Here is a 12,611-nt window from a genome sequence, read left to right as displayed (position 1 = left end):
CAAGCTTTGGTGAAGATGAGGACCATGATTTGCTCAAAAATCACATCCTGTTCATTCAAAGGTTTGTGAAGATTAGGAACATGTACACTTTCTCCCACTTCTATTCCATGTATGCAAGCTTTCCTCTTCGAAACACAGATCTCTTTTCCTGGATTGGATTAACAAAACCATAAAGTTATCTTAACTGGAGAAAAAAAAACGAACTAGAAGAGAAAGATCTCTACTATAATGTTTATTAAATAGTAATTTTAAAAGGCTTTTGTACAAATCATAGAAACACAGTTTTGAGTTTGTCTTTTCTTTAAACACAGAAGAATCACAGTAAAAGCTTTAAAGTCCACATGACCTGGCTCTGCCAGTAAATGGTTGAACGACCATGAGCTGGTAAAAATGTGAGAAATTCTATTTCCTGCATTCATTTATTTTCCCAGTGGGATCTTCTTTTTTGAAAGATCCCCATGCTTCATTGTTAATGTCTACACCTCCCTACAATTGCAAGGACCAGAGGACACTGCAAGGCCCTGTCCACCTAAACTAAGATGACCTTGAGAGGGGGTAAGAGGGAACAACACATATTTCAACAAAGGCGTTAGCAAGGCCAGAGGGTAGGATTTTTGTGTGTGTATTTTGGAAAGGGGAAAAACTCTCCGAAGAACACAGATAATCAAATCTAACATATGTATTTGCTGATGAAGACGTACTGATATGAATATATACGCACTAGTAGGGTTTTTTTTTTTTGTTTCCTTGCCCTGTTAAAAATACAATCAAACACAGTTTTCTGCATTAAAACAGTAAAGCACCCAGCAGAGAGGTAAGTGAGGTATCCGCTATGCAGCATTATGGCCCGATTCTGCTCCTTGGAGTGCATACAGCCAAGCCCCATGGCCACCAATGTGGCATGCAAAGGACAGGACGTTCTCCAGAGGGAGTTGGTTTCACGATGCTGGTGTTTTGCGCTCGACCCCCTGTTAAAATTCACACAAAGGGCAGTAGAATTCTCTGGCCTCCCATTCAAGAATACAAGTAGTCCCACATAACCACTCACATATATAATACATACAGAGAACTCACAAGCACGCGCAAACACATATGTATTGAAATATATGCATACACGAACTCCACTCCCTCTGTATGTCTACTATAGACAGCAACATTACTTTTTAATATATCTATTACTCCTATCCAGGTGACCTTCGCAGATACAGCCTGTCCTCCTTCATCCGTCACACAAATGTTAAGAGAAATAAGGTCGGGACGCAATCCAGCCAGAGGTAAGCCCATGCTGAACCCTCCCATCGAAATCTATGAGATGTACACACAGTTAACTTTGGCTGAGTTGGGGCCCTTCCTTTCAGGACAGTAGCAGCAAGTGTCTTCAAAATGACCCTGTAAAATTGATGATTATGCTTTGAGTTCCTTCAAAATTGGGGCAGGCGGGAGAGGGGAGAGGATGTGCTTATATATGACATAAACTTGATATAGAACTCTCTGTTTATCAAGGGGCACTTGGATGGTGTAGTTTCTAGAGGGCTGGAAAGTAGGGCAGTTTTCAGACTGTGTTTTTCTAAGCGTTCCACCATCAAGAAATATTTCCTACCACAGCTTCTATCAAGAAGCTTCCTGAAGGTCTACCGTGGGTTTCTTGCTCAGGAGTTTGGAGCTTATGGCCAATTTACAGGAAACAACTGGCTTATGGAATACATGCCAGCCTTGCCTACAAATAAATTGAGAATATGCTCTATGTATAGCGACTGAGAGCATGAGGTCCAATAGATGTCATTGGATGGAGCCCAACTCCACTCAGTTTCTGCCAGAGTGGCCAGTGGCCAGAAATGGCAACTGTCGGTAGATCAGTAATATCTGTTGAACCTTATGTTCCACACACCTCCTCTAGAACAAACTAAAGGCTCCCATTGCTGCTGTTGCTTTTAAGAATGGTAGGTGGAGGTACAGGTTGAGTATCCCTTATTTGAAATGCTTTGGAGAAGAAGGGCTTTGGAATTTTTCAGATTTTGGAATATCTACATTTGTATATCCTTACATAATGAGTTATCTTGACAATGGGGACCAAGTCTAAACATGAAATTGATTTATGTTTGATGTACTCCTTATACACATAGCTTGATGGTTATTTTATACAATGATTTTAAATATATTTTTGTGCATTAAATCAAGTTTGTGCACACTGAACATCAGAAAGCAAAAATGTCACTATCTCAACAACCGATCTGAATAATTCTGGGGTACTTGGAATTTTGAAATTCCAGATAAGGGATGATCAACCAGTATAGCAGTGGTTCTCAACCTGGGGTCGCCAGATGTTTTTGGCCTTCAACTTCCAGAAATCTTAATAGATAGTAAATTGGCTGGGATTTCTGAGAGTTGTAGGCCAAAACACCTAGGGACCCACAGGTTGAGAACCACTGCAATATAGCCAGTAGTTTTTCAGAATATGCTCTGCATTTTTCTATACGTAGAGCATATTCTCAATTTGTTTGAGGCATGTATTCCATAAGACAGTTGGTCTATCATGCTTACGGATGTTAATCCCAAACTCCTTATCTGTTCTCAGGAATCCCAGGGTCACACCGAGTACAGTGTGAAAACCTGTACACTGTGTTAAGGCCATGATTCATCACAGAGTTAAGTATTTTGATATCAGTGGGCACCTAAGTGTTTCGGCTAACTCTGTGTTGGATTGTGGCATACTACTGGAAATAAATGCTTAATACATGGCGAGGTGCAATGCACATGCCAAAAGAGAGGGATGGCTGGCATGGAAAGCATGCAAACAAACCTGCTCGGGGGCAACACATTACATATGACCATTTACACATTACTAGCCAGTGTACACTTGATAAGGGGCCACAGCAAATCCTCTGTCCATAGACATGCATACAAGTATATCACATGTCCATCAAGATATGTCTGTTATGCTCACATATTAGAATTTTGAAGTGCACTTCTAGAATGGGTAATATGTAAAGTAGCCCCAAGGCATGCTCATTTATTTGACATATACATCTAGCAGAGAGCATATCAATACTTATGCCAATGGAACATCACAAGACATGAGATGATGTGAATGTGACAAAAGTATACCAGCAAAATGTTTACTACAAGGCTGTTAGGTGTCACTCCTCAAATGACCATAAATAGTTGAAATTTCACTGAAAATCCCTTCTGCTTAGTCTGAAGACTGCCCCTACAAAGCAGTCACTCTGAGTTCTCCTAAGCAAGTGGCTTGAAGATTGCCAAGAGCTGGAATAAAAGGCATTGGAGGTCAAAACTTGGCATTTGTAAACGTTTCTTTTACTGGTCTGCAACACACTTCAAGCATGGCACAGCAGTACAAGTGACAGCATTAGAAATATATCTGACCACTGGAAAGGCCAAAACTCTACCCAGTAGAGATCCAATGATGATAAAGATAATATGAAGAACACGATGATGATGATGACGAAAAGAAGAAGAATAGGGGAAAGGGTGAATGCCTCCCTTGTAGGTTTATACATCACAAGTCTCTATGTAAAGGGGAAAAATATTTTTCTAAGGCACTTGATCAAAGAAAAAAATACACGCATACACACACATACACAAACAAACCCTTCAGTAATGAACAAGTTGCTTTTCAAATCACAATGAAGCAACTTGTTCGGAAGGGATAAGAAGTTGACAACAGACTGTTCCAGACCTTTTATTCGATCTCTACACTAGAATATCAGCTAAGATTTGATACCCTGCAATGTTGCCATAATATTGTTATTGTTGGGTTTGGATTTGTTGAGTCCCATCTAAGAACCTGACTCTGCAAAGAAGTTATGCTTTCATCGGCTATCGGGTCTAGGCCATAGGATGTCATACAATTTGTTCAAAGGCCACGCAATGTCAATAACCCTTTGCGGAGTTCAGCCCTTAGCATCAGCTAATGAAGAAATCCAGTCCTGCCCACGAGAAGAGTCTGCAGTGGGCTGGATCACTATGTTCATTCTACTCCCTCCTCTTGATTCTATTCTTCTCCATCAGAGCGAGAGTGGCCACAGCATTAACAAAAATATATTTATATATAGCAGCCTGTCTTTCTCTTGAAGCATACAAAAAGCCATCTCCTGAGTTCTTGGGCATCTTATAATTGTGTCTTTTGTTTGCTGCAATTTTCCTATAATAAAAAGGATTGTAGAGGGATTTTTTTATAAAGGGACTGAAAGAAAAGTAAAAGAAAGAGCCCTGGTGATAAAGGCCTCTGCTGTTTCAATCCAAGATCTGGATTTAATAAATGGCTCTTATTCACAAATCACTTTAAGGCTCTTCAGCTTCTCTCGAGGAGGTGCTTCTGTCGACTCTCACACCTCAGGCTGCCTTTTCTCCTTTGCTTTGTAATCTGGAAAGAAAGCGCTGCTGCTCCCATTGACCTATAAGCTTAATAACCTCCCCCCCTCGCTCGACCCTTCCAGATCAGAAAAGGAAAAGGCAACAACACTCTTTCACTTGGGTCCTAGAAGTCGCTGCTTCTCAGACTTATATAACCTACAGCAAAGAACAAATCCCTTAAAAATCAAGGAGCTTTTCTGAATGGCAGTCGGTTGGATGGGCTCTGTATGTGTGTGAAGATGTGTAATTTCTAAAGATAGAAGGGCCACCAGAATGGAGGTGCAAGTGAGAGAAGCTCTCTGGAGTTCTCTCCCATCCCTTCGGAGAAAGGAAGTGGAAAATAATGATCAACATTTTGTTCCCCACTTCTTGAATGCAAGCCAAACGCTTGGACTCTTCTGGATCAGATCGGCTCATATAAGACATAAAAAGTAAAGCATTGCAGCCCCCATTTGCTTTGCTCGACCCAGTTCCTCCCATGAAAACAATTAGCCATAGTTTTTGCAGCTCAGAACTTATGCCTGGCTTCTTCTTCTTTGTCATCGTCTTCTTCATTTGCAATAAAGAGGCCTGGCAGGGACCCCTCCCCACTTCAGTATTCCAGCCCCGGCTTGTGTAAGATTATGGCATTCAGTTCCCATATAAAAAGTAATCTTCACCAGCCACTCTTGCTGGAATGAAATGTCAAATGCGATTCTGGTGCAATCAGTCATGCCTCAGAGCAACACTTTTGGTGGTTCATTTTGACCTTGTGTTTGATGCCGTCATAAAGCTCAAAATTGTAATTCTCCAGGGTAGTGGAGCTCCGAGAGGACAGGCCAGCATAGGAGCAGGTACAGTACAGCAAGAGGCCGGCACAAATGGCCCCGAGGAGAACCCCCAGGGAACTCATAGTTATGATGGTGACCAGGATAGGGTCCAGGGTGTACAGCCAGCTCTTCTCCTTGTCCACTTTTGGGGTTAGTGGGGAGTTGGTTGAAAACAATGTATTGTTTCTCGACAGGCCCAAGTAGTCTGAAAGAGAATTGAAGGAGATGGTTAGAAAAAGAAGTGTTCCCCACTAGTGTCTTATCTACCTTAGATCTGGCTCAGGGCATGCAAGGTGCCCATCATGCAAGAGGCTTCTGGAAATAGCAGACGTACATAGAGCAGAAATCTAGTCCTTCTGCAACATTGGTATGCATATAACCTGCCCTCATTGCAGAGAAGTCATGTACAGAGTTACAGGTGAGGTTTTACTAGCACATGGATACAGTGATGAGGAAAGCTTCACTGGCTGCAGAATGTGTCCTTGTCATGCAACTGTTAAAAACATAGAAGCCTTGACAAAAAATGCAAAACTCTGGTGATTTCTCAGAGAGATTTCCCAATCAAACAAAAATGGAGCCCAACTCTCTACCTCTGATGAAGAGATAAGACTGATGATTTCCTTAATCTGAATGTAAGGCTGGATCTACACTGCCTATATCCCAGGATCTATCTGCTTTGAACTGGATTATATGAGTTTACACTTCCAAATAATCTGGGATAAGCAGATAACCTGGGAGACAGGGCAGCGTAGATCCAGCCTAACTCTCTAACTAGTAGAATAGTGGTTCTCAGCCTGTGGATCCCCAGATACTTTGGCTTTTAACTCCCAGAAATCCTAACAGCTGATAAACTGGGATTTCTGAAAGTTGTAGGCCAAAACACCTGGGGATCCACAGGTTGAGAACCACTGATCTAGAATCAGGGCCGGCCGGAGATATTTTTTGGTGTGAAGCGGGGGCGCTGAAAAGCGCCCCCGCCACCGGCCCCGCCTCCCGCGCCCTGGCCCCGCCCAGCGTGCCCTGGCCCCGCCTCCCACGCTGCGTGGGAGGCGGGGCCAGGGCGAATAGTGAGGGGGGCGGGGCCAGAGTTGCCCCCGCCCCCCGCCCAGCGTGCCCTGGCCCCGCCTCCCACGCAGCGTGGGAGGCGGGGCCAGGGCACGCTGGGCGGGGGGCGGGGCCAGAGCTGGCCCCGCCTCCCACGCTACTCCCGCTCGCCTGTCTGGCCGTTTCTAGCAGGCCAGACTTCAGCGGAGGTCCCTCCAGGCCGCGATTGCGGCCTGGAGGGACCTCCGCTGAAGTCTGGCCTGCTAGAAACGGCCAGACGGGCGAGCGGGAGTAGCGTGGGAGGCGGGGCCAGCTCTGACGCCGCTCCCCCCCCCCCCCGCCCAGCGTGCCTTGGCCCTGCCTCCCACGCAACGTGGGAGGCGGGGCCAGGGCACGCTGGGCGGGGGGGGGCGGCGTCAGAGCTGGCTCCGCCTCCCACTCTACTCCCACTCGCCCGTCTGGCCTTTTCTAGCAGGCCAGACTGCAGCGGAGGTCCCTGCAGGCCGCGATTGCGGCCTGCATGGACCTCCGCTGAAGTCTGGCCTACTAGAAAAGACCAGACGGGCCAGGGCGCACTGGGCGGGAGGCGGGGCACCGTCAGGGCGGTGCCCCGCCTCCCGCCCAGCCTGACGGCGCCCCCCCGGGCCTGCGCCCGAGGCGGCGGTGTCAGGTGCCTCATTAGTGGGGCCGGCCCTGTCTAGAATACACTGGTTCTTAGTCAACCTCAGTGTCATCATATCAGTTTGTGCCTATTTGGGATCCTAACTTATAATAATAATAATAATAATAATAATAATAATAATAACAACAACAACTACTACTACTACTAGTACTACTACTACTACTACTACTACTACTTCTTTATATTTCTATGCCGCCTCCATCTCTCTGGAGGGAGATTTGTCATTGATCCACTCCTTTGGGCTTCATGCAAATCTACCATTTGCCAAAATATATGATCATGTGCTTTTCTTTTCCATTTCTGGCCAAATAGCTTAACCATTGGTTCGTCCTGTTGAGTACAAGGTCTGGCCAAGGGCTGCTTGTGATTTCCTGGTATCCATTTGGGATATTAGCTTACTATGGTTATACTATGTGAAAAAGGCAGCATACGAGTCAATCAATAAACAACTTAAATTGTATAAAAATACAGGCTAAGATTCATAAATATAATTCCAAAGGGGTGGGAATAATTTTTTGTGGGGGGGGGGGGGTGGAGAAATACACTGGAAATTATTGTGGGTTTGATATAACATTAATGGAAGCTGACTATAAGCTCCACAAAATTCTACAGTTGACATCTGTGAAATGCATTTGTGTGTAGTTACAGTACTACAATCACCTGTCCATTAAGCAATGGATGATGTACATTTTCTACTTGGAGTATGTAGCTATGACCAGTGTTAACTTTGGGTCTTAATGGGTGCAACTGAATAGGATAATACGTAGGGCATCTCATCTCCCAGAGGGAGTAATGCAATCCCCATATTCAACTACTCTCCTTTGCTTGGAGGCATGAATCTAGACAATGTCACCTAAATCTTGAAATTCTCTCTCTGTAAGATTTTCTTTCTGCTTTTCTCAAATAATTTCTCTGTGGTTCTGCTTTAGTATAAAAGAGTCAAAGACTGTAAGATAGCCCCCTACAATGAAGCAAACAGTATCTTGAGTTGCCAAATTTCCATGCCTAATTTGCCTCCAATTTATGCTCCAGCTAAGAATTTAAATTTCTATTCCTCTTGATCTGGCACATCTGAAGGACATTAATTCTGAAGTGCTGACTGAAATATCAACAGAAGACGAAAGAATATGTAAGTTCAGCAACAGTTTAAAAAGTAATGTTTTGCATGAAATGCCTGCTAGTTTTCTTACCACATAAAATTGTATTAAAGCTTTGGAGAAAATGTACATCCAATATTAACTCACTATGCTCTGAACAGCTCTAGATACATAACTTCTCACATATTTTAGTAGGACAGACATGACTTCGTGTTTCTTCTTTTGTCACTTGGACAATTGTGGTTTACTAACGGTATGATCAAAACATTACTAACTTACTTCAGTTGTGGGGAAGGAACTCATACTGCCTTGTCCTCCCATGCGCCTCATAGGCATGACTTTGTTTAATAACAATTATTATTTCTACTCTAACTGGGAGAGCCAGCCCCTTTTCTCAATGATGAAATAACACAGCTCTGGACAAACAAGAAAAAGTAAACATATACCCAGGAGTACCAAAATGAAAATCATAATCAGTCAGGATGAGAAGGATTCCCTCCCCACAACTGCAAAAAAGGAACCTTCACAGTATGTACCAATACTGTTTTCCTGTATTGTGGGGAGGCAATCTATGTGTCGCGACCTACACAAGAAGTCTCTTTGCCCATAGAGCAAGAAATACATCACTACACCATTACTACTTATTGCAAGATACATCTACGAAAAGACGCATCTGCAGAAGCAAATATATCAATTTAGTAATTCTACCAAGGACACCACCATATTCCATGCCGTGGAAGTGGCAGCATTCCATGCTGAATTAACCTGTGGCTGGGCTGTGGCGCAGGCTATTGAGCAACCAGCTGCAACAAATCACTCTGACCAAGAGGTCATGAGTTCGAGGCCAGCTCGGAGCCCCGTGTTTGTCTTGTCTTTGTTCTATGTTAAGGTATTGAATGTTTGCCTTATATGTGTAATGTGATCCGCCCTGAGTCCCCTTTGGGGTGAGAAGGGCGGAATATAAATACCGTAAGTAAATAAATAAATAAATAAATAAATAAATAACCTGAATTCCTTCAGGAACCAGTATGGAGACAAAAAAGATGATTGTATCTCTGAAACGCTTTAGTTCTATCTAAGCTACATTTAAGAGCCCTACACACATCCAGTCTTTGCCACCCTTTTTTCTCTGGTGCTCTAAGATCTGGACAAAAAGAAGGCAGAACAAGTGCCTGAGATGCAAACTGAGTTCACATTAAGTACAAAAGACGGATCTAAATTCTGAAGAAATTATCATTTGACAGCCTCTGTTGTGTTGGAATGAAACTATCCATAATTACTGGTGAAACTGGAAAGAATTTTGACAGAAAGACACTGAGCAAATGTGAAAAGGCCAGCAGAAGAAGAGGAAGGGGTTTCCTTCCCTCCTTCCTTCCTTCCTTCCTTCCTTCCTTCCTTCCTTCCTTCCTCCCTCCCTCCCTCCCTCCCTCCCTCCCTCCCTTTCTTCCTCCCTGCTTCCTTCCCTCCATTTTTCCTACTTATCATTTTTTCTCCTACTTTTCTTTCTTCCTTCGTTCTTTTTCCTCCCTTCCCTCTCAATTTCCTGCCTACCTTCCTTCCCTTCACCTTTTTTTCTACCTTTCTTTCCTCTTCTTCCTCCCTCCTTTCTTCCCACTCGTTTTCCTACCTACTTACTTGTCTAACAATCTACCTTCCTCTTCTTCCTTCCTTTCTTTCTCCCACTTCTTCCTTCCCTCTTTTTCTGATCTACCTTGTTAACCCTTTCTTCCTCTCTTTTTTCTTTCTTCTCTTTTTCCTACCTACCTTTCCTTCTTCCTTCTTTTCTTCCTTCCCTCTCTTTTTCTGATTTATTTTCCTCCCTCCCTCCCTCCCTCCCTCCAAGTGAGAACAACTGTCTTGTTCTTGCTAGGAAGCAATACCACCTTTATGAGTTCTGAAGACTGTTGCTTCCGAGACTGTGGCTTGGAAGAACCAGAATTCGATTGAAAAGATGTAAACTCTTTCTGCCTGAACACTGATCTTTGGGATGAAAGGGCTGAGCTCCAAACTGAAAGTCTTATTCATTGCAGTTTTAAATATTTGTGAGAAGGACCAGGGCCACCCTGCCTATCTCTCACTCTCAGGAGGACAGGCAGTGCCAGCTCCAATGAAAGGATAGGGCTGCCATGTGAGCTTTTACAAAGCATCTCCACCCTCAGGAGGTGAGTGGCAACAGGGCGGAGGATCTTTCCATGTCTCTGCCTCCCAAGGACAGGGAATCTAGGATAGGTTCTCAAGGTAACCCTTTCCTCAGGAGACCAGTGTAGGCGAATCGCCTCCCTAAGTATCAGGAGAAGTATATCTTTAGCCCATCTCATAATAGCTCTTGCAAGCAAGTAGGTCACCAAAGCAACTCTGATTGCATGAACAGTAGCACAATAACATGCATGCATGCATGCAAAAAAAAAAAAGCCTCAAGCCTTTTCATCCTCTGGATTTTAGGAGTATTGTCACTATCTTTCAGAAAAAAAGACCCCAAACTAATTTAGCCAAAATAAATTAAAAAAAGAGAATGCACAAAAAGTATGGACTTCCTATAAAAGAGACAAAACTTCAATTTCCGAGTATACTAAAGCTATCAAATATTAGAAGAACTGGGGAAGGCAAAGCTCTTGCAGTAAGGTGTACTTTCAAATTTTCCATCAGCTGAGGGGTTAGAGTCTAACATAAGCTGGAAATACTAGCCCCTCCAGGATAGGACCACTCTCCTTCCATAACCTTTGTAATCACTTCAGGAAAAGGTGAAATAGATTGTTCCTGTTTAACCTTAGCCTTGATTTCTGGAACCCTTCAAAAACCGTAACAGACACCAGAGTGGTAGAAGCCAACCCTAAGATCTTTTGTACCTCCTTTAGAAGAAAAGAAAATGCTCTGTTTCAAATAAATGCATAGAAACATGCTCATGAAAAGAATCCTATTCATGTCAGGATAATTTTCCATCCTATCTGACATCTCTAGAGAAGCTGAAGTCTCAGTGTCTACAACAGAAGTAACAGTAGAGACACGCTTGGTTTTCCTTTTAACTTTACAAGGGTGAGAAACCTCAGCAGGTGCCTCTTCTTTGCATTCTTCCTCAAATCCTGAGAAGAGTGAGAGGATTCTGAAGACAGATGCTTTCTGGTCTGCTGCACAAGTTTCCAGCCACTAGAAGGCCTGTGGCCATCAGAAAGCTCTCTACCCAGCCTGTGCTGTTTTTCATGGCAATATATATGGCACCTTTCAGGTCATCTGCCATCTTGGGTAACCTTTGGACCTCCATCTGCTTCCATCACTCTCCCCAACTTCCAGATGTTCACTGTTTGTCACCTAATTAAAGAAATCCAGTGATACAATGCCAGGGGAAAGGACTGTTCCTCAGTAAGATGGGGTTAGAGAAAAACAAGAAGATCTGTCTCACTCATCCTTGTGGCCAAAGCTTTGTTCTCCAGGCCTACCACATGCTTAGCCCTGTTTCTGACAACAAAGACACACCTGATGGCTGCCTCCATGACTCAAACAACAGCGGGGTCTCACCCACAGAGGGTAGAGTCTGCTCTTTGAGCATACAGACAGTCCCCAAGTTCAAAACATCCATCTTACAAATGACTCATAGCTAAGAACTGGGGTGAGACAACAGGAAGGGAGGGAAATCTACCTCTAGGAAGAGAAATAAACTCCTGAAAGTTATCATGGGGAAAAATGGTCTCCACTGAAGATTTATCACCAATCAACCCCTGAATCCTCAGCAGAGGATAGTTCGAGACTGCATTTGTGATCCATCATAACACATTATGTCACTATCCGTTAGGTGGAAAGACTTGGGTAAGAAAAGGTATTCTGAAAAAAATAAGTCTTTCCAAAGATATTCCAGTAATTAGTTACAAAAGGCAAACAACCAGAGCACATAAAGTCCTGTCCTGCTAGGCCTGAAGCAAGATGAAACTAAGAAAGGGTGCTGCCTTTGTCATTTAAGCAGATAGAATGATTAACGTTAGAGGCCTTGCCTATATAGAACATGGGAGGAGGAAGACCCAATGCTGTAGAAATATGCCATCTCTAATGTCATGAGTATATACTTCCCAACAGTGTTGGATAACATCAAAAACTGTTCTAGTTAGTCTGATATTCTATGAGCAGCACTTCCAGGAGACAACTGCCATCTCCTGCTACTCTTTCCAGCAACTGGTGTTCAGAAGAATACTGCCTCTTATCTTGGAAATAACAGAATCATCATGATTATAAGCCAGCATCTGTAACATGACTACAGTGAAACCCCGAGGAAGATACTGGTAGTGAGCCTGCCAGTTGTGTAAGCCGCCCTGAGTCCCCTCGGGGAGAAGAGCAGGGTAGAAATATCGGAAATAAATAAATAAATACTGTAATAACTTAAGTCATAATTGAGTACAGAATATATGAGAACCCACTATGTTTCTATAAGGTGTTTGATGTATAAGCCACATCTCATACTCACCATCTTCATTGTCATCCCCAAATTCTTCCCCATGAATTGTGATATCACTTTCTAAAGCTGGAAAATCCACTAGAATGAGAAAACATATTTGTTGTTGCTCACAGAAATATACTCCAGAAAGCAATAAGAGACACTTCATATACATTATGTAATTT

General features: G+C 43.3%; 1 protein-coding gene across 2 annotated transcripts in view; it reads right to left on the bottom strand.

The window, feature by feature from the left end:
• Window positions 1-217: 217 nt before the first annotated feature.
• The window catches only part of nrp2 (neuropilin 2), a 351,320-nt gene continuing 338,926 nt past the window's right edge, over window positions 218-12,611 (bottom strand). For both annotated transcript variants that reach the window (XM_008114943.3, XM_008114941.3), the window contains 2 exons: window positions 12,457-12,525; window positions 218-5,388 (listed from right to left, as the gene is read on the bottom strand). In XM_008114943.3, coding sequence (XP_008113150.1) covers window positions 5,084-5,388; window positions 12,457-12,525 — 374 coding nt within the window. In that variant the 3' untranslated portion in view covers window positions 218-5,083. The remainder of the gene's footprint in view (window positions 5,389-12,456; window positions 12,526-12,611) is intronic.

Source organism: Anolis carolinensis, chromosome 1 (genome assembly GCF_035594765.1).
Source record: "Anolis carolinensis isolate JA03-04 chromosome 1, rAnoCar3.1.pri, whole genome shotgun sequence".
In the NCBI taxonomy this organism is placed as follows: Eukaryota; Metazoa; Chordata; class Lepidosauria; order Squamata; family Dactyloidae; genus Anolis; species Anolis carolinensis.
This window is presented reverse-complemented; position numbering and strand designations above follow the sequence as displayed.